We start from the raw sequence: 27,186 nt of genomic DNA, 5'->3' as shown, positions 1-27,186 counted from the left end.
CTGGGATTGCTCAGGTGTGGGCTGACCTTAAGCTGGATTTACTTCTGAGGCTTTAAACTTGTGTGGTGGTGGGAGAGCAGGACTGACACCTTTCTGTGTGCAAGTGAAAATTGTGCAGACATGCTTGGGAGTGAGGCTGTCCCTTGTAGTAGCCTTCACAGCAGGGTAGAGAGATGCTTTAAAGACTCAGGAGCAAGATATTTTGTTTTAAATCACCCCAATGCCTCTTAGAGTCAGCTGCTGCTGGTTGAAACCTCCATCTTGTGTTTTTTTTTAGTGAGTTTTAACCTGGATCAATCCCCTCTTCTGGTTCAGTTTATGGTTCATCACATATGGTCTGTGTGGCTAAGGAAATGGGGTAGGAGCATGTTCTGGGGACAGCTCTGGAAAAGAGCCGTGGTACTGTGCCTGGTCAGGGGGGCTGCCCATCTCTGCTTGGGTGGAGGCAATGGGAACTTGCATCCACTGTGGGTTTTGGCACTGGGACAAAGGACAGGAGGAAGGATCCGTGACTCCTCTGAGCCGTGACTTTGGGACAAACAGGAGAGCCTGCAGTGGGGACACGATTTGGAACTATTTGCTCCTGTATCATCTGTGATAGGGAGCTAATGGCTGTGGCAGAGACTCTACAAATACCTACTGGGTAGTATACATGAAAGTGCAGGATTAACTGAAATGTCAGATGATCTTTCTGCCAATATACAGCTTCTTTAAACACAGGTTGCACTGGTTTAACTGCACTTGCTTAAATGAGTAAACCTCATTGATCCTAAATTGATGTTACCCTAAAAAGAGTAACCCTTGCCCTCCTTAAGTGACTATTTTAATGTAAAATACATAATGGATTAAAGTAATGTAGCTTTTTAGCTTTGTCACTGAAGTGTGGAGTGTTTGAATTCACCCTGTTAACCTTTGTGTGGAAGCAGGGGGTGGGGGAAGGAATTCCCCCATCTTGGTGGGCCTTGTGCTGTGCTTGGAAAGATGCAGAAAAGGGCTGCAAGAACTGCTCTGCAAGAGCTGTGCCATGCCCTATCTTCTCTCCTGATGGTTCTTGCTCAAAAATAACCATTTCCACATGCTTCCAAACTCTGAGCAAGCTCTTAAGCTCTTCCTTGCTGTCATGTAGCAAGAGTCCTGGTGCTGCTTGTATTTCGGGGGTCAGCACTGGGCTGCTAGGAGGGATAGGTGCTGGGTCTGCCTTGCCTTCTGGGGATGGGGAGCGAGGGTCTGTGGGCTTTGAGGGCTGATGGAGAGGAGGATACAGGGCTAAGTCATACGTGGTGCTAGGGAGGGAATCCTAGCCTCTGGGGTGTTTGCCTTCCATGTCATCTGATGTTGACCTTTGTAGGCGTGCCTGTCCTTTGCAGAGTTTTAACCTGACCCTGGTGTGCCTCGCACTGGGCTCTGCTGAGGGACGTCTGTGTGCTTGGGCTGCGGCTGACGTGGTGGGAGGTGAGGGGAAGAAGCGGGGCTGTGGTACTTGGGCAGGAGGGGATCCTGCAGACAGAACAACGCCCCACGTTGGACTCGATGTTCAATGATTTGCAGGGAGTTCCTCTTCAAGTGAGGCCCAGTGAGAGATTTATCCTGGCCAGAGGGAAGGGTTGGACATGGGCAGCCCCTAACGCAAAGCAGTCCCCTGGCAAAGGAGGGCAAGGAACATGTTTCACCGGCCACCTTGATGCCACAAAGTCCCTCAATATCACCTTGCCCTGTTCACCACCTCCCAGGTTTTGGGGATGGCCGTGGTGGCCTCTTTGTGTTACCTTCCCCTCAGGGCCCAGCCTGCTGAGGGGACAGCCGGGCTCTGCGCTGCGTGTGGCAGCCTCTGGGCGCCTTAGGGAGCAGGCACAGCCTGCTGCACTGGGGGAGACCCTTTCCCTTCTCCTGGATTAGGTGTTTTGGCCGGTTTAGTGAGCCAGGCCGATGGGTCACCATGGTGTGAAGGCTCGCTGGCAGAGTTTGGGTGCCAGGCTCCTAACTGGGGATGGGTTACAGTCATGGGGAGGGGTGTGGGGTTTGGGTTGGCAGGGTTTAGCTTCTTGGAGGCCTGCCTGATGATTTCCGCCCTTGAGCATTTTTCTGGGATGTGGAAGTGCTTTTCAATGTAATGCCAAGTGAGGAGAGAGCCTTCTTTCTGTCTGTTTCATACCCTGCACTGAATGGCAGGGCAGACTGCTGTAGGGAGAGTGAGGAGTGAAATTTGATAAAGAGGCTTAAAGCTGCCTCTTCCTTTGCATTTCTAACTTACACTTGGTAGGGGGCAAAAGTAAAATTTAATCCCAGAAGTATGAAAATTTTTTTTGTAAAGTTCAAGAAATGTAATTACAAATTCAGACACCTTTTCTGTTCTATATATAGCCCCGGTCTCCTCCCCCCATCTCGTCTTTTCTCACTCTTGGTTTTCTGCCTAGTGTAGAAAGCAACGATTGTGCACAGTGCACAAAACACCTTGGGTGTGCAGTTGCTACCCTTCTACACAGCCTTTTCCTTTTTTTAAAAGATGATCACGATGTTTGGATATTAATTCTAAGAAATCAGTAGTGAAAATAAGTTCGTTTTCTGGCGAGGCTTGAGAAGTAAGGTAGACTCTGGGTATTTGAAAGTCAAATTTTAATTGTGTAAATGTTACTGGCCTGTTTTTTTTGTACATGCTATTTTTGCTATATATGCATATTATTACTTTAAACTTGTTAAAGTATCTTTGTTGCTTATCCCTAAATGGTATTAGCTGAGCAGACCTAGTGTTAAAAACAGTAATCAAACTGTGAGTGCTCATAGTATTGTAATTATTGAACTTCCTGATCTGGTCAGAAGGCTGGGTGCTGGCAGGCTTCTGTTTTTGCCACAGCAGAGACTGAGGAGCAGATAATGTCCTGATTTCATACCCGTGCCCTGAGAGAGGAGGGTCCTGGCACTGCGTCTTCCATCAGAGGATGCAGAACGTCTCTCTCCTGTTGTGGTGTTTTTCAGTGCATCGTGAAATGGTGGCTGTGTCTCATCGTGCAGCACAGAGAAAATAGCGTCGTGTTGAAACGTTGCATAAAACTTGAGCGTTGTGAAGTTCTGTAGTGGAAGTAGTACTGCAGGCAGCCGTTCATAACAAGACCTGCAAGTTGCTCTTGGCCAGGGCGGGTGGTTGAGCTGGCTGGGCGTGCTGACTCAACAGGGCAAGTTTCTTTCTCTCCTCCTCCTCCTCTTCTGACTGCTCATCACCCAAGAACAGCAGATTCACGAGAACTTGTTGTTGAAACTTAACCTTTACCTTGAGGTTCCTCTTCAAAGTACGTGCAGCTGTGGTTCTTCACTTCAGACTTTCAGTGCTCTCAAGCTCAACAAGTGTTAAGGTGGCTAAAAACGGACGCGTTTTCAGGAGCGTGGGTGTGATGCACAAAAGCTGCTCTGAATGGGCTGAGCAGAGGGCCTGATTCTGCTCTGGGACACCCAGTGTTCCCCCGGTGGGTGTGCAGACATATGGGGGATGGAGACACAGCAGGGCTGTTGGGATGGATGGGGGAGAAGGCTCGAGGAAGTGAAATCTGAAACTAGCTTCATCCGTGTGCCTACCCTGAAGTGTTAATCTAAGTGCACAGTAATGTCTCATGATACTAAGGGCTCAGAGCCTGCCGCCTGAGCCTGGCTCCTCCCTTTTTCATTTAACAGTGGCTGGAAGAAAAATAATCAAGTATGCTTGTAGAGAAACATTAATTAACTTTTAATTTAGATCTAACATATGCTTCTTAGTGCGCTGCATGAAAGAGTGAGTGTGCGGTATCTGCCATGTTATGCAGGGGGTGATGCCTTGAAAAAAAAAAAAAACACATAAGGAAAAGCCTCAGGTCTGAATGAGAAGATAGGGCTTTGACTGTACAGAAGGGTTTCGTAGCTTGATTAAAAGCTGCAGATGTGTGATAAGTTACTTTTGTATACACTTTGCATCTGAAACGACTTTCTCTATAACTTGGATTGTATCTGCTTTCTCTTAAGCCAAACTTGCAAGACGAAGTCAGGAGAGAGAGAACCTCGGCATGCTGGTCTGGTCGCCTAATCAGAATCTCTCTGAAGCAAAACGTAAGTCTCTTCAAATTCTTCTTTCTCCATTTCTCTTAAGTGTATCACTTACAGAATGTGAAGGTGCCACTTTCAGTAGAGAGGTTATGTCTGTGACCTTTTTATTATGCTTTGAAATTAATTTGAGCATTGGAAAAGAAGAAAAGCCTACAAAGCAACCCTCCAGAAGAACTTTGTTCCCCTCAGGCAGTTGTTCAGTGTAGCAAATACAAGGAAGTAGGGAAAGCAGGGGAAATGTGACGCTTTTTTCCTTGGCATGAATTCTTTAAGATACTTACTCTCAGGCCTACATGATCTTGTTTGCTGGTGCCACAGAAGATGACAGAAATAACTGCTGAGAGCAAAATGAAAAGTGTTTTAGAATTACGGGGTGGCAGAAATCTATGGCAATTTGTAGTACCTTTTTCTGATAAAGCCACAAATGAAATTCACATCTGGAGCTCGTGGAGGTTTAAATGCCAGAACAATTGCAGTGCCTTGGAATTCCACGTGAGGGCAATTACCAGCTCTGTGTGTGTATTTGGGAACAAGTCTCAGTGCTGTTGCCAGATGGCAGAACTAGCTTTTGAAAGGTTTGTCTAGCTACAGTTGTCCTCGTGAATAAGTGGGACTCCTTGATTAAAGGGCTGCTGCTTGGAGGCAGTAACTAAAGCTAAACGTTTTTAGGGGAGGCAGCTGAAAGAGCTTATTTTTGATGTTATGCTTGTATCTTTTTTTTTTCTTTCTGAAGCCGGGACCAAGAATAAGAACCTTACATGCTTGTCCTCTGCAGATGTTTGTGGTGGCAGTATTAAGTTGATAGATGACTTTTCCTTAGGCCCAAGGGCTGAGATGCATCACTGCACCATTGTGAGGCCTCTGCTAATTAAGGCCGCAGAGGCTGCATAAACTGGCTCTGTCAAGAAGTGGCTGGGATCTGCCCTGGGGCATTTGGTCCACTGAGGAAGTTGCCCCTTAAGTTATAAAAGGATAACAGTAGTATGATCCCCAGATAAAAAGGGCTTTGCAAGGATCATGTTTGCCTTCTCCCTCACCAGTGGTGTCTTGTCTGCTCTCTGCTGGCTATTGCATGCTGAACTAAGTAAGACTGATGAGGAGAGAGATATATTTGACAGTTATCTACAGCTAGAAACCTGTGAAGGTGTGTAAGAGTGAGAAACTGATGATTCCACCAGGAGGCAAGGCTGCATGGGTCATCTGTGACACAGGATTCCTGTAGCTGCCTCTCAGGTCTGAGAGTCTTCTGAACCTCAGCTGTGCTTTGGAGCATTTAGTTTTTGTCTGATAGGAAGTGTGTTTCTTGGAGACGGAGGAGAGAATGGAGGAGGAAAAGAAAGGATTTGTGGAACTGAGTAAAATCTTCAACTCAATATCGTGGTAACTGGCACAAAATATGCAAGTATATTACAGAGTAAAAAGGATATGATATCTGTTAAGATGTAATGAACCTAAGAAATGAAAAACGTGGTATGACTGATTTAAAAACTACATAGCAGTTGACTGTTGCTGGCACAATAAAAGTTGGGGAAAACTTGTGAATGCGAGGGCAAGAAAAAATTTCTCATAAGACTTGATTAAAATTTTAGCAACAGCGTAGGCACATCAGTGATTTTACCTTCCAGAAAGATACAGAAAAAAATGAATGAATATTTCATACGGTGTTTGGGGGTGAAGAAGTATGATCCTCTTGTGCAATACGTGACATACCAAGGTCTCCCAGGGCACCTAGCTGGCTGTGGGGATGTGGTTGTCAAACAGCATCTGGTAGCAGCAAGCAGCCAAGGATCACTGGGAGAGGTGGCTGAGGGGCCTGGGGCTGGTAGGAACTCTCCAGCAGGTGGGGAGAGGGCAGCTCTGCAGGGAGGTAGAGAGGAAGAACAAGGTAAGAGTGGGCAGTGCTTTGTCTCAGCTCAGTTTGAGCTGACAATACTGAAGGAAGTATCAGTTATTCCTACCTCTGCCTGGCGTTAGCCAAAAATGAGCTATGAAGAACAAAGCAGTGCAGTGCTCTGCAAAGTCTGTAGAGCATTTTGGTGTATGGCATGCAGAGTTCCCTAATCTGTATCGTGGTTTATGAACAAGGAGCACTGGGGACAGAAAGTCTCTTCAGCTGTTCTGGTGTTCACTTCCCAGTCTTGGCATTTGCTGATGGTGAATCCTAATTAAATGGGGTCTGTGAGAATGCCTAATAGGGCTGATGATCCACGCTGCCATCAGAGATCCGGAGTTGATACGGGGTTGCTGTGGAGAGAAACTGAGGGTAAGCCATAGATTGACAAGATGATAAATAAAGCAAACACTGCCTTACAGAGTGCTTTGGGTCTGTTTCCTAGCTTGAACTGATGCCAATGCAGTGGGTTCTTAATGACCCGACTGCAGAGTTACAAGTCTCTGCGCTGAAAGCTCTGGTCTTACCTTCTTTATCAAGACTGATGTCTGGAAAGAACTAGCTTGGAGTGCAATTCTAGGGGCACAGTGGGCAGGTAATTTGGCAAGGGCTTGCCAATGTCATGCTTGGCCCCAAAGGATGATGTGGGGGTAAAAAATGAGGTGGTAACTGGAGTGGTTTGCTGCCTCAGTCCTGCAGCATTCAGGAAAAAGGCTTCAGAACAGCGGCTTTAGTATGGAAAATCAGAGAAAAGAATGGAGAATGGAAGCTACTGAAATGTTTTTGAAAACTGAAGGCGAAGCAAACTCCATCTGTTCAGTTTACTGAGTAGAGACTGAAAGGGGACTGTTGAATTTTCTCAAAGGAGAATTTTGACATAGTAAAAGATGTATATAATGTAAATAAAGGGCTGCAAGAGAAGTCCGCAGAGACTGAAATAAAATTCCTGAGTGTGTTTTTTAACTTTTTTGATTGACTATTGGAAGTTATCCAGGGAAGTGAAGGATTCCCTGTTTCTTGATGCCTTTTTAAACCATGGGTTTTTGTGATGTGTTATCCTTGGAGGGGGAAATCATCAGCCATATGAGGCAGGAATGGAAGGAGATGGGGTCTCCAGAAGGTTGGTGTAGCCCCTTGGTTTGTAAGTGCTGTGAATCCTAGCTAGGATTTCATCCATCCTGCTCTTGTGGTAAGAGTCCTGGGACGTTGCTGTGTTCCTGGGGCTCCGTGTGAAGATGGAAGTTGCTGCAGCACACGTTAGTGATGGCTCAGAGCTGGTAGGTCCCACAAGCAGAGCAGTTCTGTGGAACCTTGGAGGAACTGATTGCCTGGATGCCATGAAATAATGGATAAGATTTGAATGGAGAAGATTTAAAAAGAGGAAAAAAAACCCACAACACACAAAGCCAAACATAAATATGTTGGCTTACTGCTCACTTTCTTATCCTGTGCCTCGTTAACCATTAATCCTGTACAAACCGCTTACTGCCCTGCCCCGTATTGATACTGAAGCTGAATGCTGCCAGCCTGGTCCTTATCTGCTGTCAGGCTCCGCTTTCAGGGGTCACAACAGTCCCCAGAGGGGGTCAGGAGCAGCTTGGTGGGAGACGGGCAGCCTTCTCTTTGCCTGGCACGTGGGAGGTGGGGAAGGAGAGGCAGGCAGTGAAAAATGCATTGTAAGGGTGCTGTGGAGATCCTGCACGGGAGCGAGCTGGGCCAGCACGAAGCTATTTATACCGCAGCAGTGTGTCTGTCGCCGTGCCAAGAGCTCCAACGGGTGGAACCATAACGATGGCACTGGGTTGGTTTGGAAATAAGCAAGTGCTGGCACGCTGCAGCTGCCCAGGAGGAAGGGGTGGAAAGCAGGCGGGAGAATAGGATGTGATGAGGGCTTTTATGCATCTGTAGTTCAAAGGTGAACGACGAGAGGAGAAAGCTGCTTTGTTTAGCTTGCGATAAGCTCTGTTTTGAAAGTCACTTGTCTGCTCTCTTCCTGACAGCACACACGTGCCCTGGATGTGAGGTTTGGTTCCTGACCATTATCGGGATGTTTTGGTGGGTGTCCCCGGTGGACTTGCAGCTTTTGGGTGGTGCTGAAGAGGCGGCCCTGTCCCCAGCACCCCGGGAGGGCAGCTCAGGGCTGCCAGCTGGGTCCCCTGCTCTTCTGCTTGACCTGCTGACGGATCAGTGCTCCAGCTTCGGGCACTCCCCAGCCCTCCCTCTGTTATCCTGCCTGTGGGACTGTTCCTGCCTCACCCTACGCCTGCTTTGGCGTGCCTGGGGAGACCGCAGGCAGCCCCCTGTTCCCCGGGCAGTGTGGTGGATGTGCCCAAGGCTCCTGAGGATGAAGGCAAGCCGGTCACGCTGAGCAGCAGGTGCTCCAGCACCCTCACCATGCGCTCAGCCAAACCCCTGGCTGGGGACAAAAGGGGTTGGGGGGGCCTTAAACACGCTGCAAAACCCAATCCTGGGAAGGCAGCAGTGCCAGCTGAGGCTCTGATGGAGGAAGAAGTGCTGGTTGTCATGGTTACTGGGGATGTTAACCCTGTGGGGTGCGTTTTGGCAAGGGGAGGGACGTGTCCCTGCTCAGCGGCGGTGCCCCAGCCCTGCGAGCTCCAAGCTGGCCTCTGGGAGCTCAAAGCCTGGGTCCTGCCAGAGGCTGTGAGCGAGTGCTGGTTGTTAGCCTGCCTGCTGCTGCCTCGTGGGTGAGAGTTTTGGTAACCATCCTCAGGTGCCACAAGGAAGTGGATCCCAGATTTCGGAGGGCTGGCTGCTGCTGAGCGACTGGAGGCTGTCTCGAGCTGTGGTTCGAGGGTTAATCTGTGCATAGAACAAGCTGTGGTTATTCTTCCCTTTCTCTTTTAAGAGGATGTGACACAAGCTTGAAAATCACCTTAATCTGGCTTTTCTAACCTAAAACAACAGAGTAGAGGACAGGGAAGTATTTGTCTTATCAAGGCGCTGAGCGTGGCTTTGAAAAGGCTCCACATGCTCTGTGTTGGGTTTGTTTTCAGTGGGTAGCTTAGCCAAACGGCTCTAAGAAGGGCTTCTGCTTCCACGTATCCTTTCCCCCTCGGCTCACTTATTTTGGCCTGTGAATTCAGCGTGGACACACGGCTCCGTTAGCTGCCATCATCAGGTCTCATTTTCCTTATTTCCTTGGAGCACAGGGTGCGCTCACAATAAGTGAATGTGAGCGGAAAACCACAGATGGGAGAGACGAGACTGGGAAAAGCAATCTTAAAAATTCCCTTTTAAAAAATGAAACCTCTGTTTAACAGGGTGCATTGGAAGTGGAAGGGATTCGTGCTTCACAGGTACCCAGGAGCCAGCCCTGCAGCAGCCGGGAGGAGGATGGAGTCCCACGTGTGTTCAGCAGCAGCAAAGCTTTGTCCCTCCTCTCCAAACACGGCGAGCGAGGTCTTTGAAATGGCTGGAACTGTGGGTTTAATGATTTCCCCCCTTCCTTCCAATCCTCCCTGCCTGAAGGGTTACAGCCCAGTGCTCTGGTTTATAAGGCAACCCCACAGAAGGCTGGGTTGGCACTGAGAGCGCAGCCCCCTCGGCTCTGGGGTGGGAGAGTGGGAGCAGCTCGGGCTCTGCCACCAGCCAGCAAAGTCCTGCTGAACTCCCAGCCCAGCTCAGGCTTTTTTATTTGGGGCTGGCTGGGTGCAGTGGTTTTGGAAGATGGAGTGTGTGCATTGTGCTTTTTTTTATTTGGTGTTTTTCTTCTTGTTTGTGTCTGATTTTTTTTTTTTCTCCTTTTGAGAATAAGAAAAATGTTAGCCTTAAAAATAGCTGCCAGGTAGATCCAAAGCTTCCAGATCTCTGAGGGGTGGACTTCAGGGGTTGTAATTCTCGCCTGCAGCTCGATGCTCACCTTTTCTTGCTTCCAGGGAAGACAGAAAGGAAACAAAACAACCAACACAAAAATCCCACAAACAATCCCCCACAAAAAAAAAAAGGCAAAGAAAAAGGCAAAAAACACTTCTGATCCTTCTATTTGTATGTGCTCCTTCATTCCCTTCCCTAGAAATATCAGCTTGGCTGTCCCAGTGACAGCAAAAAGGATTAATGGAAGAGCAGAATTGGGTTTATGTTTATCCCTAATCCAAATTTCATATTATGCAGCGAACCTGGCAGCTGTGAAGCTTGGATGCAAATGCCATAGCTGAAGAATACAACTCCGTGAATCCAGAAATGAGATAACTGGTGTTTAATTTAGGATTCTGCTCGAGTGTAGCTACAGAAATAATACAGTCATGGCCACTTCCACCAGAAGCTGCAGTTGCTGCACTTAAAAAAAAAAAAAAAATAAAATAATAAAGAAAATGCTCAAATATGAAGGTAGGCAGTATTTCATTCTAGCTGAGGCAACTTTTGATGCTTAAAGTGTCGATATTACCAACAGCAAAAAAAAAAAAAAAAAAGGCTTCAAAGGCTCTGGGTGTATCCCAGAAATGGCTGAGTTGCCTCAAACTTCGCTGCAGTTCCCCTTTGTTTGTCAGCTGCTGTGCTCGTTGCTGTTGCAATGCCGTGTGGAAATCTCAGAGCAGCTCTTTCATCATTATTACTGCAGGTTGATATTTCTGGATCCGGGATGCATATTTAAATGAAAGCTGAGGCTTTAACCCTTTCACAGCAGGGGTTTGTGTCTGAGCCAGGAAAGCAATTCAGTTCAAAAGGACTAGCGTGTGTGTTTGGGATGCGTTTCACCGAAGGTACAGACGACTTTTTCAAACAAAAAGAAAAAAATAAAAGCCCAGATTCCCCCAAACCCCCCAAAGAAGAGGAACGTGTTGGAGAGTATCCAGGAAAAGGGCGTCTGATCTAAGGTAGCTGCGTAATCCTGGAGGAATTTTTGCTGCTGTGCTGCGGGGGGGGCAGTCACCAGTTTCTTCATGTGCCTTGTTCTCTCCTGCCACCTGTTTGTTCCTCTTTTTCACTGCAGTATGAAACGGGCCCTCAAACGTGGCGAGATGACCCAGTTTGAAAATGCCAGCTGCCACCATGGTTGCGACTGCAGGGGCTGAACGAGAGCTGGCGCTCGGAAGAAGCACGATGCGTTTTTTTTTTTTTTAAGAGAAGTTCAGAGACGAGGTGACGAGGATGTAATGGAGTGATGATAGCGCTGTTAAGAGTCACCCTGGCAGCCAGCCTTGATCTGAAAGGCGTTTGGGAGCAGTCCTAGGCAGGCTGAGAGGCGCTGTGTGAGCTGTAGGACCAGTGTAACGAGAAGCAGCAGGCTGCAGCTACGCCGGGCTGCCTGGCCCAGCCCTGGGCCGGGCCAAGCGTGCTCGTCTTGCTGGCTCTAAGTGGGAATGGCAGCCTCTGAGCCTTTTGGTGTATTTTTTTTTTTTTTCCCTGACCTCGTGTCTCTTATTGTAGCTTTGAGGGAAGAGTAAGAAGGGTGAGGATCTGGAAGGTAACTGCTTGTTTTGTCCTGGAGGTGGCTGGTGAGCAAAAGCACCAACAGGAGCGTGTTGATAGGGATGTGATGGGAGCTGTGCGCAGGCAGGGAGGAGCTCCTGTGGGATACGTCTTTCCCTGAGGAATGCCTGAGGACGTCACGGGCATAAGGTTGCTGTGATGAATTCACCCTGCTGCTGAGTGTGACCTTTACAGAGGTGCTAGAGCAGGAGGCAGAGCCAGACTTTCTCAAGAACGTGTGCCAGAGCTTCCCTCTCCATAATGTTTGTTCTAGCATTCTTTGCTCTAATTAGGAACCACTCCTGCTAATTATTTTTCCTGTACTCTTATTTTTGCCCTCCACATGCAAGTTATTTTCCAATCATACACTTCTCATGCACTTTCACATGGTGGTAGGGGTAGTTATGAATTTCCTAGCACGGCAAGCATCGGAAGTAATAAATAATAACCTAAGGAAGGTCTGGGCTTCTAAATCCTGGCCGAAAGCAGCGGCCACATACCATGTTTTCATGTTGTCTGGGGTACCAGGAATTCCCCTTCGACTTAACCTGCAGCAGGCACTTGTTAGGTGCCTTCATTCACGGCCTGCCTTAGTCCAGCAGCTGGCCTGTTCCTGCAGCACGCAAGGATGGGAACTTTCAAGAGATTGGGGCAGACAGCGGGGGGTTACAGCCACAGCCACCCTCGAGGTAAGTCACTCCCTCTAGGTTACGCAGTCCCTGTGCATTGGATGTGTTTGTCTCGTCTCTGTCCTGCTTCCTTCCAACGTGCTTGCACCCAGGGGATAAGGGAGCCTTTCCAAGCACATCTGAGATGTCATTTGGGATTCTCAGCACCCTGGTGCTGTAGTGCAAAGAGTGCTGCTGTCAAGAGGTCCTCCCCTTCTCAGAAGGGTCCAGTCCCAAACATCTCAAAATGCGTTTTTAACTGCATATGTAGAAGGAACAAAAGCATCTCAGCAGTACTTAAGAAAATACAATGAAGATTAGTTCACATCCATTATCAAGCTGCCTTCACTTGGTCCCTCTCTTTATTCATTTAGTGTCACAACTTGTTCTCAAGTGCAGAACTCTTCTGGGTCACTGAGAAGCAGTCTGTGCTCCAGACCCTTTTCACTCACTTAGCGAGGGAGGCCAGCAGCAGCCAGCCAACCCCAACCCCACCAACCCCCTACATTCAACCAAGAAGCACTGCTCCTGTGCCTGACCCCCTCACCATCCCCGAGCAGAGCCTTCTGCTCCAGCTGCTGTGGAGCTGGAGGCTGCTGGCCGCACCTGGGGGGCTCTGCCCTGCCTGAGCAGCTCCGTGCTCAGCACATTGCTGCCTCCCAGCAGCCGTGGGCAGCTCCGCAGCGTGACTCCGGCTTCTATCCCCTCGCTGTCCGCTGGCCTGCCCCACGCGTCCTACCCGACCGAGTGACATTCTCCAAGGAGGTGGCTAAGGGACAAATCGTTCATTTCTCTGCCTTTTGTGTGCGTTATAAAGGGGGTCAGCATGGCTCCTGCTCTCCTGCGATGGGTTTTATTATCAGTAACAATAATAACGAGCTGTAATTTAGCCTGATGGCCATTCTGCTCCCACACACCCCTTCTGTGTGGGTGCCCCGGGTCGTGGCGTGGCAGAATTACCCGTGCTGGTTAAGGAGCTTGGCTCTGCTGCAGAGCTTTATTAGTTCGTGTTCCTAGCACAATGGGAACGCAACAGTTCTGGGTTTAGACAAGAGGACAAGAGCCTTCAAAATCTTGTTGAGGGTGGGAAATGAACCCCGTGGAAGGTTTCATCCTCTTTACAGGGCTTTGTGTCTGGGTGTTCACTGGCAGCTTCGGAGGCTGGTTGACAGCAAGCTGCTTGATCCGGCCTTTGAGCAGTCTGCTGACCCAGACTGGCTGCTCTGTGCTAGGTTTTTTGGTAGGTTTTTTGTTTGCTTTTGCGTATGAGGTCGCTCCTTTCATGAATTACTTTATTCACTTGCTCAGAAAGCTGCGTTTCCATGCTGCTGGTGTAATACAAAATGAATTTCAGCAGATGCAGCATGACATGTGGATGAGGAGTTGGGAAATGTTCCTAGGTATGAGACCTAGGATGAACCTTGCATGAGACTGCTAGTCTGAGTCTGTTTCCCCACACTGACTCTGTTGTTAGTGTGTCAAACTTTTTTTTTTTTTTTTTTTTCCAAAGTAGTGAATGAAGAAAGGCTGAGAGAGCTGGGGCTGTTCAGCCTGGAGAAGAGAAGGCTCTGGGGAGACCTCACGGCAGCTTTTCAGTACTTAAAGGGGGCTTATAAAAAAGATGGAGAGCAACTTTTTGCTCAGTCAATGACAGGAGAATGGGGAATGGCTTTAGACTAAAAGAGGAGGGATTTAGATTAGAGGTTAGGAGGAAATTCTTCACTCAGAGGCTGTGAGGCCCTGGCACAGGCTGCCCAGAGAAGCTGTGGATGCTCCATCCCTGGAGGTGCCCAAGGCCAGGCTGGATGGGGCTTTGGGCAACCTGGTGGGAGGTGTCCCTGCCCATGGCAGGGGGTTGGAGCTGGGTGGGCTTTAAGGTCCCTTCTGACCTGAGCTGTTCTATGGAACTGTGGCTTTTGGAAACGATGCATGGAATCAGCTACTCTTTAGGAGTGCAAAAAGTAGTAATTTCCATAATAAAATCTGCGTGAGGGAGGCTGCTTTTAATCCAAGTTAATGTCTCTTGAACCATCTGATCAAATAATTCTTTAAATCTCCTACCCGTTGTGACAAGCACATTGATAATGCAGCTACTTGCATTGCTTGGGCATGTTCCTGCCTTGAAGTATGTAATCTGGGGCTGTGGCTTCTCTGCAGAGTGAACTCAGGCCATGGACTGACAGCGGGGTACAGCTGGCTTTAGGACTCCCTGTACTGAACTGTGCAAAGATCTGCTCTGCTGTAAGCCTGCTCTCGTTAGGCGTGTGCTCTATGCAGTTACCCCAGGGTCACTTCCTTGTCTGCGTCTCGGAAGCTCACACAGGGATTGAGCATTGCCTCCCTGCCAGCAGGCACCGTGTGCTGCTGTATGTTCTGACACGGGATCCCAAATCCTCGTAGGTTAGTGGGCCGAGTGGCTCTGCCTGTTTGGTGCTGGGTCCCAAAGGTGCAGATTTCCCTGGGCTGGCAGATCGCCCTCATCCTTCCCCCCTGTGGCACACAGGAGGTGCCCAGGGCTCTGTGCAGGTACAGCCGTGCTGCCCCTCCAGGAAAGCAGCGCTGATGCCAGGGCCGAGCGAATCTCCAGCTGAAGCTTAAATGCATCCCACGTGCAAGAAGTGGTCTCTTTTCCCCCAGAGTCCTCCGTGTGCATCTTTACAGTGAGTATCCACCCTCCTGATGCGCTGGCACCAGCTGAGAGCGCAACTTCAGGAACCAGACTGTGTTGGTAAAAGCTTTAAGGGCAACGTGCATCCTAGCAAAAGGCCTTCCCTGGTAAACAGCTTGAAAGGGTTCTGACGAGCTACTGAAGCTGTGCTGGGTGTGTCAGTGCCCCCGTGGCTGCGGTACAGCTTTCCTGCTGCTGCAGCACAATCTAAAGACAGGTGGGTCAGGTCTTGAACCATCACTGGAGCTCCAGCTTTGGGCTGAGCTTTAGATGCTGGCAAAGCAAAGAGAAGGATTAAGAAAAAGAGATGGGAAATAGCTGCTTTTCTTTGCTAGCATGAGTGTGTTTCCCTTTGAGAAATCAAACTGTCAGCAGGCACAAGGGCTGCTTGCAGGGGTCAGATCTCTCAGCAGCAGGGCACTCCACTGCATCCCTTCGTCCTGCCACCTGAGGCTGCAGCTCCCTGGCTCCAGGTGTGGCTGGGAGCGACTTCCCGCATCGGTGCTGGTTTCCATCCAGCTGTGCCTGTTCCTGCCTGCTGCTCATCCCTGCCCTCGTGCTGTGCTGGGGTAAGGAACACGTCCCACTTCTGGCTGGGCCATTCAGACCTGGCCTTTCTCAGGGTGCCTGGGGTGAGGGATGCTCACCCTGGCCCTGCTGCTGAAGGACATGAGGTGATGGCCAAGTGGATCTGAGCCATGGGGAGGTAAGTGGGTGGGAGCTGAGACCTACTGTGTGGTCACTTGGCTCGAGGTACTCTGCCCCTGCTGCTCCCGTTCATGGTGACTTCCCCACCTGAGGTCAGTTTTTCTTTGGCTTGAAGTTGCCTCCAGACTTTTGCCTCACCTGCTGTAGATACAGTGGAGTTAAATCTTTTCATGCCTTTCACTTGCTGAAGTGGCCTTTGTGTTGCTGTAGTGCTCTCTCTTCCTAGAAGCAGTCTGAAAGGAGGCCACCCACCTGCCCAGGTGAGTGCAGCAAGGGGCCTAAAACATGGCTGTGCCCTGGCTCTCCATCCCTTTCCTGCTCCTCTTGCCAAGGAGAGGAAATATGCCTTGGAAAAACTAACAGCCTCTTAAGCAGATGGGTTTTGTTTGCTTTTATACCCAATTCCACCCAGAAAAAGTGATCAGGCCCATCTCGTTCTGGGCTCTGCCTGCTCCCCACTGCCTCCTGTTGCTGCTCACTTGAGCGAGTGGCTTTGTTTGAGCTCGGCTCTTCTCCTGCCTTCCTCTCCTGTGCTGGGGCCACGAGGTGGCAGGATTGTTCCACCGAGGCGGCGGGACGGCAATGCAGCTGCTCATTTCTACACCGAGGTAGAAACTGTGGCGAGTTGTTTGTCTACTGTCACAAGTGTTTTGACAATTGGAAGGATTTCACATGTATGTGTCTAATCCCCGCTCCTTATTTTCTTTATATCAGATTGATTTGTTCTGGGTCTTGACTTCTTCTCTTCCGAAAGGAGGGGGAGTGGAGGGGGAGATGGAGAGCCGCATCCGAAATCCCTCACAGGTTCCAGCATTGATCAGACCCCGTGAAGCACATTACCGAGGCTGTGAAGGCTGCTGCTTTTGTCCTTATTTCACCCTGTTCTGTCAGGGTATTGCATCACGTAATATGCAAAGTGTTCAGAGCTCCTGCAGTACCCCAGTAATAGGGGTGAACTGAGGTTGCAGCAACAGCTCTACCTCTGCATTCCTGGTGCGTTCCCTGGGCTTTAGCGCTCCTGCCTCTGCTGCAAACCCTCCTCGGGGTCACTGAGTCCACCAGGCACAACACGACACTTGTGGGGTCTGTAAGAAGCAAGCTGGGGCTGGGTGTGGGGGCAGTTCTCCCCAAAGACCCACTTGGAGAGAGCGTTTCATCTGCTCAAGTGGTGAGGAGGGGAGGCATCGCTTTCAGGCGTCTCTCTCCTCAGAGCTCTCCCACCCCCCAGCCCAAAATTAATGCTCCTGTTTTACATCTCTGAATTCACTGCTCGAGGATGCGGGACTGAAAATCAGCAATGCAGTTGTTTGCTCGTGTCAGCCAAGAGGGTCCCCTTCCCTTAGCCTCTAGTGAGGAATTCTTGCGGAAAGGCAGCTAGCAGAAGGAAAGGCTGAGAGACAGAGACAGCTGGAAACAAGACCACGATGTTCAGGGGGCTGAGGGCACCATTTTGGGCAGAAACTCCTCTTTCTAGATGGTGGAGGAGAAGCACTTTCCTCTGCTCCCTTTCTTGTTCCCCTACATCTCCTTTCTCTGTGTTAATGTTGCGTTTGGGGTCCTTCGGTCATCTTTTTGTAGTTCTCCCTCCCTGTGTTAGAGAGAGGTGCTTTTTGAAAGCATCTGAGCACCCTGTGCTCCTCTTTGCTGGTGAGGATGTGTGCGTGGCTCTGTTCCCTTCGTGTCCCCACCTTTTATCCCCCTGCTTTCCTGCACATGACTGCCTGTAGGAAGCAGCTCTCTGGGTGTTCCTTCCACTCTGGGCAGGGGGTGCGCGTGGGGTCCTGCTCTTCCCCACCACAGCTAAAGCACACATAAGGGAAGAAACGTAGCCCAACTGGTAAAGAAACAAACCAGTTTGTGCTTTTGCTCTGTCCCTCCTCCTGCATCTGGTTTCTAGTAGCAACAAGAGCCTCCAGAGGAGCCGAGCATCTCCTGTGTCACACAGACACCCGTCTCTGCCCAAGTGCTGTCGTTCTGGCCCACTCCGTGCAGAAACACTTCCAGTACCGGGCTGGGTGTGAGGGGAGGGGAGGGCGTCCCCATCTCCCCTGCTCAGCTGCAGTTGTGCTGGCAGAGGGACATGCAGTGGCACAGCTTTTGCCGGGGCTCCTGGGCTGGCAAGTTTGTCTGGTGTAAGCAGGGCTCTGCCCCGGGCTCCTGCTGCCTGCACAGATTGCTGCTTGCATGCCGAGCGTGGCTGAGTGCTGCTGAAAGGCAGAATTTCACGTGCCCGCTGCCCTGGGCTCGCTGGAAGCACGTGGGGGAAGGCAGGGGTGGAAGAGAGCGCTTATTGCTCTGGGCTGGCATGCGAAGCATGAAGCTGGTGGCAGCTCCAGGCTCTGCTGGTATGGGAGGCGAAAGGGAGCCTGTGACTCAGCCGGTGCCCTGCTCTTTCTTGCTCAGCTCGTGTGGAGGGGGATGGTAAAAAGAAGGGAGTGCTGGAGACACCGCCAGACCTCCCCGATGGTGCAAGCACCAGAGCGAGCCATAGCTAGCCAAGAAGCGACAGGCGCAGTGAGCCAGGTCAGCTTGTTCCCTGCCTGCGTGCAGGAGCACAGCGCCGGCCTCCTTGTCCTTTCTTCTGCAAACACTCCTAGGGGATAGGAAGAGCTCTCCTTTGCTCGTGGTTGGTGTGCTGCCTTGTTGTCTCTTTTCTTCTCTCTTCCTCTGAAGCAGCGAGGTACAACACCGAGGTGTTACATCCCCACCATGCCAAGGAAGGCATCCTGTCCCCTTTCACGGTGCAGATTGCTGGTAGCAGACACTCTGGTGTTCTGACTTAATTCAAGAAAAATCCCACTGGTGTGGGGGATCCTTGCAAATGTTCTTAGGATCTTGGGATTAGGAGAGAAAAGGCTGTAATGATTTTTAGGGGTGGGGAGCAAGGGAGGGGAGAAGAATGCTTTCATTGCCTGTGGTGTCTGGCACAAGAAATGTAATGCTGGAGAGCAGAATGACCTCATCTCGTCTCTGTATATATTAAAGGATAAGATGCTGAAGTCAAATCAGGACCCGTAGATTTTTTTCCAGTGAAGCGAGCTGGTTAATGCAGCAGTACTTAGCATTCAGGGGCTTAATTCAGCCTTGGACTTCAGAGAATACAACTCCTTTCCTTCCTCCCTTCCTTCACCTCCCCTGTAGACAAAATGTATCACGCTGCATGTGGAATACCTGTCCTGAGGAAGCCAAGAGCACTTAGCTGAAGTACTGGGAAATGCCATACTTAGGATTTCCTGGCAGCCTCTGCTTTTGGTGTGCTTATGAAGTCTGGGAGCATCCGAAGTTGCACATCTGCCCACATCCTTCTGCTCTTCCCTTCCTCGTTCCGTGGGTGGAGGGAAGGATGGTGTGTGAAGAGGCGGTTCCCTTTGCTGTCCCCACGTGGTCCTCCTGGATGCTGTTATCTCCTCGGGCTGTGGTTCTGTGACCTTTTCTGTCTTCCTGTGGCAAGGCTGGTTTCAGAGGTTCCTACCCTGCTGAAACCATCAGGATGTTCGATTCAGCAATGCAGCAATTTCAGCCCGAGAAGCCTCTATCACCATCCTGTCACCTCCAATGGCCGTGCAACTCTTCTGTGATGTTTGTATAACACCAGAAGAGGCTGTCAGCAAGCAGGGAGGGTTTTTATCCCAGTCCAGCACCATCCTGAGAACCAACTTGCTGACTTGGAGAGATAGATGCATGTTTGCTGCAGGGCTGCAACCGAGTGGCTGCGGCTCCACCTTTCCTCAGAGGGCTGATAAAACCTAGTGAACCCATCCCGAGTGTGGTCCAACAAACAGGCTCGTCAGCCTTTGGGAGTGCCCCTTGTGTGCAGGTGGGTGGGGAGAGCAAGAACTCTGTGGGGTGTCCTCGCTGACGTGCATCGTGCTCTTCTCCTGCCATGACATGCGGCTGTGTCAGTGTTCTCACAGGCTTCTCCATGGCATTTAACAAAATAAAGGTGTTGCAAAAAAAAAAAAAAGTGTGAAAATGAATTAGTGCATCTTGCCAAATCAAGGCTGGGCATCGGTATCAAATGCCGTGTTGCCTAGTAAGATGGGCTGTCTGCTTCACCTGGATTTCATTTGTTTCTAATGCTGACAGGCTGAAAACAAGAGGCTGGTGCTCTGCTGCTGTGCCTTTTCTGATCTGTCCTCTCTGTTTTGCCCAATAACTTCTGAGCTCAGTTTTCCCAGTTGAAGACAGGATCGAGGAGTGTCCTGGCATGAGGAGGAGGCTTTAAGAAATGCCCTGCTCTTAGACAGCAGTGCGTCACGGCGGGTTCTCATGGAGCAAAAGGCATGGGAGCAGCACGTGTGAGAGCTGAAGTTAATCATGAGGCACAAACCGTGGGAAATGTGGCTTCCTCAGCTGCAGTGCTCGCAGAACCGTTTCCTTCCTTAGTTGCTGTGCGTGCTCTCCACGTCATTGTTGGATGCTCAGCACAGGAATTTGGTTGCGTCCCTCCCCGTGTGTGTGCAGAAAAAGAAGGGAGAATGAATTTGAGCTTATTGCTAATGACTTGTCTTGAAGTTCAGTGTTTGTACACCGGTGAGAACTCGGGCCACGTGTACCTCTTCGAAGCCTTCCAGGTGCTTTGCACATCAGAAATCCTACAGACAACCAATGCTTCCAGCATCCTCTGCTCTGTCAAGTGAAGTGGGAGGCTCACTTTTAGCTTATTTTTCAAGGGTTTTATCATTATGGCATATCTAATAATGGCCAAGTGCAAGGACTTTGGAAGAACAGCGCTGGATGCTGCCTTAGATCCAGTTGCAGTTGGATGTAACGTGAGCTCAGTCACTCTTACTGGGAGAAACATTTGGGATTTAGTTTTGTCTGTACAAAATATAACTCCACGGGGCATCTTCATGTTATAAAGGTTAAAAAACTCGCAGGGGCCTGGTATGTAGAGGTGGGGTTTGGTCCAAGATGAGAATTGCTGAGGCATAGGGACCGAAAAATTTGCCAAGATAGCTGCAGTGATTGTGTAACGCTAGGATTCTGGCAGTTTTGGAAGGGTATGGGTTGTCTTTGGGGGTGTTGTGTTCTTAAGAAAACAGCTGCTTTGGGGTGGGGGGTTAAAAGAAAAAAAAAAAGAGTTGGGACTCACATCTCTGCAATTCTGGAGAACAAGGTTGGTAACTTGATACTAGAAGAAGATACGAAAAACTTTCAGAGAGTAAATGGGAGCAGATCATGGGAGAAATGCTTGTGCTTTTAGCTCAAAAATACCTGTTTTGAAATATTATATGCTGTGTTTCGGAAGTATTGAAACTGGCTTGGATATCACGCATCATTTAAGCTTGTTAAGGACAATATGGAGTAGTTTGGCTGTTTTTCTTTTGTTTCCTTCCTTTCTTGACTGGTTGGAAACAGCAGCTCTTTATGTGAGTTCTGTGTGGAGGATACAAAGACCATGGCTGAAGTCAGAGCTGCAGGACTGTGTTTTAGCCTGGGAAGGGAAGAAGAGCTGAGATAATTGTATGAAATGCCCTTATGTCTTCTCTTTGTTTTTCAGTGGACGAATACATTGCCATTGCTAAAGAGAAGCATGGATACAATATGGAGCAGGTAACAATCCTTTGAATGCTTACTTTATTTAAAAAGTTGTTTTCAGCAGGTATTAAAACTCGACTTAAATGACTGTCTGCAAGTTCTTCTTCCCCTTGTGCTTTTTTTTCTTTCTTTCTCTGTTTTCTTCTGTTTACTTCTCCCCAAACTGGCTGTTCCTAATGGTGACCCATACTCTGGGATTATAGAGTTCACCTTGAGTTTTACATAAAGCGTCAAAAGAAGAAAACAAAAGCAACATCATAGTTTCTAGAATAGTTTGACCACAAGTATTAAGCGTCCTAAGGTGACCACCTGTTGAATGCTTTCGGAACCCCTAAACAACATTAAAAAGGCCAATGACGTGTGTTTGGACTGCTGCCTGCTTGTGTTGTGGTTTCCAGTTGACTGCTTCACAGCTGCTTCATGGATATCTTGGATTATTAATGAGCTATTGAACCATCATGTTCTTTTGAGACAAACCCATATCCAGGGCTACACACCTTAAAAATGTGTTGCATTTTGCCATTTATAAGTGAGCTCTTAGGTGTCTGTGCAGTACTAACTTCACCAGCCGTCCCTGAGGTTAGCCACTGCCTTCAGCTCAGGGACTGAAATCCTGTTTCAAGGGGCAGACCTCTCCTTTACTCCACTCAGTCTAGGATTGTGTACTAATCTTCCACATATTAACTAACATCGATTTCAACACTTGCCTAGGGAGATGAGTAGTGACTGGGGAAATTTTTCTGAACTCTCTACAGAGTTTCCTTATGCACTTGCCCGGAAAGGTAAGGCGGGGAATCTTATGACTTACTGTATTGGCAAATTACATACTGTAATCTCTACAAAGGGATTCTAAGAAAACTTGAAAATTTATGAATTTGTTCAGGCAGAAGCCATTACCATAGAAGTCTGTGATTTGGTCAGGCAGGGGGTTTATTTAAATGATTCTGCTGTCTTTGAGTCAGGCTTTCAGTGGTTGATATTCATCCTCAGAAAGACTTCTTGTGGGACATGAACATTAAAATCGAAATAGCCAGCAAAAGTTTCTGAAAACTCAGGATGATCAGAGTTAATATTTGTAGTTTCTAAGAGCAGAAAATGCCAATAAAAAGAACAAAAAAGCACTGAAAGGCTGCATGCTTAAATCCAGATGAAATCCTGGATGGCTCACTTCAACTGAGATAGGTATATCCAAGTACTGGAAATTGTGGGTAATGTTTGCTAAAAGAGTAATAAAAGCTCAGGATAATAAAAGCCAATTTTGTCATTTCAGTGGAGAAATATTTGGAGAGTGTAGACTGATCCAGAAGAGTGATGAAAATGAAGCCTGTGATTTTTAAACAAACCAAATTCTTGTAGTTTGGAAAACTTTATTTGGCTAGCAGCCTTGCGTTCATTTTAATGTTGGAAATAGATACCTCCCACCCTTTCCTCATAGCACCTCCTCCCCGTCTGCCTTCCCCCTGCCCACCCCTCCTGTGGGTACAGAAATTTTGGGACTCTCCAAACCAGGGCACGGGAGCTAAAAATGTCCCTCCTTCTAAAAACTTTTCCACTTCTTCTCCAGCACTCTCATGTAGTGCTCTGGAGATGAACACGTCCCAGGTCCTTTGGGATTTCCTAGACTACCAAGCGAGGCGCTTCCAGGAAATAAGTGGAAAGGATCGGCCTTGTACCATGACTTGTGTTACCAAGGGATGTTTCCTCTTCAGCAGGTGCCATGAGTGTCTCTGTTGGCTGGGTAGCTTTGGAAGAGCCCATACAGCCCCCCTGGAAGCCAGGCAGGACGAGCTTTAGGATTTGGCCCCTTCAGGATTTGGCTCTGCTGGCTGATGCAGGCCTTTCCCACACATGCACCCCCAGACAGCCGGTCTCCTGTGCAGCTTTCTGGCTGATGGCTGTAACACAGACTCCTGTTGTGCTATCCGTGCCTGATACCATGGCAGTGAGGACGTGCTGGCTTGTGGAGGCAAGCAGTGAGCCGTCTGGCAGGCCGGCCAGGCCATGCTTCAGCCCTCCAGCTGGCCGTGACCATGCCAGCACGGCTCCTGTGTCACTGTCCCTTCTCCCCGGTGGCCTGGCACCACGCTGCTGGCTCTGCTGCCAGAGGGCTCGGGGCTGTGCCCAAGGGAGTCCCCTCGGTCTCGCCAGCTCGAGGCAGGCAAAGGGTAGGCTCTGGCAGGGCAAGCCCGCTTGGGTTGGGGTTGGCAAGCTGCAGCAGGCTGAGGTGTAGAGGTTACAGGCTTTTGGGAGCGCTGCAGTGAGCTGGCTGCGTGCTGTGCTTGCCTGACAGCCTGGGTCAGGTGTCCGGGGACAAACACGGCTGGCAAAGGTGTGTGCCTGCGTGTGGACCAGGGCAGAGAGCTCCCCGTGGGCACGGTGGGGGTGAAGGAGTGTGTGAGAGCTTCTCGGTGCTTTGGGGGTCTCAGCTGTTTGTAATAAGCCATCATCTTAGGCGGCGGTGGTGGTTGTTTTTAAATGGATCTGTTGCTTTCTCACAGCACTAAGGAAGAGCTTTTTAATTTTTTTTTGGACCCTTTGCTTTGTGGGAGTAGCTCTCCACTTGGCCCTGCCGTAGCAGTGTTTAGCACCAAAATGGCTCCCTCCATGCCTTCCCCTTGCTTTCCCACAGGGGCATTTGGTATAGCACTTACCTGAAGCTAGGAGGGATGATGGGAAAGAAAGTTTGGTCCTTCAAGACTGCAGAATAGTTTCTTTAGCTTCACACTTTTCAAGGTGGACGGAGATAACTGGGTGTGTGGCTTCTGGGCCACCTCTGGTGACTGGGCCGTGCCCAAACCCTTCTTGTCCTGTGTCTTGGCAAAGGGACTCCTGAACCAGGGGAGAGAGGTGCTTAGGTGGCACTGCAAGGTCAGCAGGGTCAGGGCAAGATAAGATAAGGCCTGCAGTCCGGCCCCGTGCAGATCTCCATGAAGCAAGAACACCAAGAGGAACTGCTTTTTTGCATAGCGAAGCACGGTGGGGAACCCCCAGGCTCAAAGGGATTTTGTAGCTCTGAGTGGACAGGATGAAACTACTAGACGAGGGTAACCAAGGCTGCGAAACCCAAACCGAGTTTGCATACGCTGAGCGGGTTCCTCTGATGTTTTACTCAGCATGTTAGGTGCTGTTTTCACTTCGCAGCTCTTGTGAAAGGCTGGTTTCTAGCTCTGCGGAGTCAGGCCTTCCTAAAATGACTTGCAGTGGTCACTGGCACACCAGATGTAGCGACGTGTGATCACACCTCACCCTTGGGACAGGGGCGGCTGTCAGGAGCGCCGGGGCAGGCGGGAGGAGGGCCGTTTGCAGGTGCCGGAGGCTGCCACAGCGAAACGAGATGTTGTTGAGGGGAACAAATGAGCAGCCCCTAAAACGAGGGAGGTTTGTTCCTCCTTTTGGCCCGGGGACGTCTCGGCAGCAAGTCAAAGCTGTGTGCACCCTTTGCCCCTTCCTTCTCCTCGTTCTTCCCCCGCCTTCTCGCCTTTTCTTGCCCTCCCCCTCAAAAAAAGCCCCTAAACACCCATAGGGAACCCCAGGCAACTAAACTGTCCTCCTGACTGCACGGGAAGCCATGGGAGGTCAGGGAACTTCTGGTCAGTGCTAAAGTCCAGCCTGGTTTGTAGGTAGCTTTCCCAAGGCTCTGCTTAGCTGGCCTGTGCAGATCATGATTAGTGAAGTAGGAATCACCTCTTTGATTTTCTTCTCCCCTTTCTCTGCTGGTTCTCCCTTCTTACTTTGCTACCTCCATGGTCTGTGTCAATTTCAGTTGTTCCTCAAAACCTGGCAGGGTGTGGGGCAGACTGCAGGTTTCTGGCACACAGAAGTGTCTGATGGAGCAGAGAATTAAAAGCGATGGTCAACGTGTTCCCTGAGAAAAATGCTGTGGCTCTCCCTTTGCACGCATATGATAATACAACTTGTGATTACAGTTGTCCCTGCGGTGTCCTTGTTGTTTCTAGGCTCTCGGGATGCTGTTTTGGCACAAGCACAACATCGAGAAGTCGCTGGCAGATCTGCCAAACTTTACTCCATTCCCAGATGAGTGGACGGTGGAAGACAAGGTCTTGTTTGAACAGGCCTTCAGTTTCCATGGGAAAACCTTTCACAGGATCCAGCAGATGGTAAGTGGTGTCAGAGGAGTGAAAAAGCAGAGCAGGCAGTTGGACAATCTCCTGTGCTGATCGTGCTGAACTGCTCTAATGCTTTTGAGAGAAAATGGGCCAAAGGGGATGTCGGAGGAAAAATAATACCGTGACTAGATAAAAACAACATTGCTTCTGGAGCTTCTGCAGAAGCGTCTTCCTGAAGTGCTTTACCAGCTCAGGATAAACTTTGACTGTGTAATTTTTATTGGCTGGAAATTATGGTTTTCGGTCCCCTATGTGCCATGGTAGTGTTTGTCTCAGCTGGAGTTCAGGCATGGTCTGTGCACGCGTGCCCACCCACACACCGAGTAAAGATTATCTCTGTGCAAAGCTGATTTCCTTTCTTGCAGCCTGCTTTTTAGGAATTCATTTTATTTGAGTATGAAGTCTGTATTTAATGTGATTTGGGACTGTCAGTGGGTGCTGTGGTGGAGGTTTATATATCATTTCAAGTATTCAGCCCTTTGCTTCCAATTGCTAGCGATCTTTTTAAAACTAAGATTGAAAACTTCAAGGGTAGGCTTCTGCATGAAAGGGAATCGCTGGGGTGTGTGTGGGATAAGGGAGCAGGATGTTAAAACGCTGATTTCAAGCAAAAGGTAATGAGATCCTTTTTGAAATACGGAGAGGATGGGATGTTAGATGTTTGTTTATTTACTAATTAAATCTTGAGTCTTTCTTTGGCTTGTTTGTCACCTGGGTGGGAACCAGACTTTGTTCTTCACTCTTCTTCAACCATGGTTGTGACTTCCTGAGGCAAGCCTATGTAGTTGCAGTTTGTTCAGCCTCTTTAAAGCACACCTGAAGGTCTGTGTCCCTGATCCTGCTGAAAAGGGAAAGGCAACCTGCCCCATAGGCATGAAGGAAAGCTGCAAGGTCCCTTTTCAAAAAGGTGGCAGGAAGAGGCTTGCTTTCCTCACGTCTTCCTTGAATGTACCTGCACTGATGTTCGTTTGATCTTGCAGTCCTGGGGGCTCCTGCTGCCTTGGTTCAGGTGATAGGGCTGCCCACATGCCATGGGCATACAGACAACCTGGAGTGCTGGGGACTCCTGAAGAGTGAAGCCAGTTTCTTCTTTATTCCTCTCTTCTTACATGGAGGGAGGGAATATCCTGGTGAGGGGGGGAAAAAAAAAAGAAAGAGGAATGTAAAGACCTTCCTGCTGCTTGGTTAACCAACAAAGCAAAAAATAATAAAAATAAATAAAAAATCACCCTTCAGTTTGTGTGCAGAAATGTGACTGTCCCCGAGTGAAGTGCATAGCCATACAGGGAGGGAAGCCGAGTTCATACACTGTTCCTGGGTAACGATTTTTCTTTTTTGCTGTTGCTCCCAGAAAAACCGTCCTGCATGGAAGGAATTAAATGGCACGAAGCTTTGTGTTTAGCAGGGGACAGGAACTGGGGAGCGTGTTAGCTGTTAGTTTCTATCTGTTGGCCCAATAGCACCATTGCGGCTTGGAACAGAGGGAGAGTCACTGAAGGCAGGAATGAGAAGTGAGTTGCGTTATTTACCGGAGCTGATGCTGATGTTTTGGCACTCGTAGCGTGTGCTTGTAGCCAAGCTGATGTTTGTCACAACCAGCCTTGTCCCTGAGTTTGTTCTGTGGAACTCGGTAATCCCAACGTAGCAGCCTGCTGCGTGGCTGCTGGCAACACAACCCCACAGCAGCTCACCGAGGGGGCACAGCACATGTTCTGCTGGAGCAGGTGGATTTGTGCCTGTGTGCCATTGTGGACCAGCCTGGTAGTTGTGGTGGGATCCATCGGTAGGACCTGAGGTCAGTCTGCAGTCTGCCAACCAGCTAATTGCAAGTGAAGACTTCACCTCTAGTACCTTAGTAAGTGAGGTCTGGCTGGTGCTCAGTTTTGTTTTCCTCCCCAGCCATCCTGCCCTCCCAACTGAATCAGACTTTTATCTAAAACACATTTCCTTCAGCGAAAGGCTGGTCTTTCACCTCGTAGAAGTCCTGTGTAAGAATATGCATGCTGAACACCTCAGAAGTAGAGAGCTAGGCTTAGTGTAGCTTTACTCTTTCCTGAGGCAGACTTTATTCTCGTAGCTACAGGG

At 49.3% G+C, this 27,186-nt stretch overlaps 1 protein-coding gene and 1 long non-coding RNA gene across 2 annotated transcripts in view; both read left to right on the top strand.

Moving 5' to 3' along the window:
* Positions 1–27,186, top strand: part of RCOR1 (REST corepressor 1) — an 80,684-nt gene that overhangs the window by 35,418 nt on the left and 18,080 nt on the right. The window contains exons 3-5 of the mRNA XM_038179450.2: positions 3,988–4,071; positions 20,937–20,989; positions 24,931–25,092. Of these exons, the coding sequence (XP_038035378.2) occupies positions 3,988–4,071; positions 20,937–20,989; positions 24,931–25,092 (299 nt within the window). The remainder of the gene's footprint in view (positions 1–3,987; positions 4,072–20,936; positions 20,990–24,930; positions 25,093–27,186) is intronic.
* On the top strand, positions 11,325–19,397 carry LOC119717030 (uncharacterized). The gene is made up of 2 exons (XR_005265973.2): positions 11,325–14,717; positions 16,148–19,397. It is a non-coding gene; the product is annotated as an uncharacterized lncRNA (long non-coding RNA).

This window comes from Anas platyrhynchos, chromosome 5 (assembly GCF_047663525.1).
Source record: "Anas platyrhynchos isolate ZD024472 breed Pekin duck chromosome 5, IASCAAS_PekinDuck_T2T, whole genome shotgun sequence".
Lineage (NCBI taxonomy): Eukaryota > Metazoa > Chordata > Aves > Anseriformes > Anatidae > Anas > Anas platyrhynchos.
This window is presented reverse-complemented; position numbering and strand designations above follow the sequence as displayed.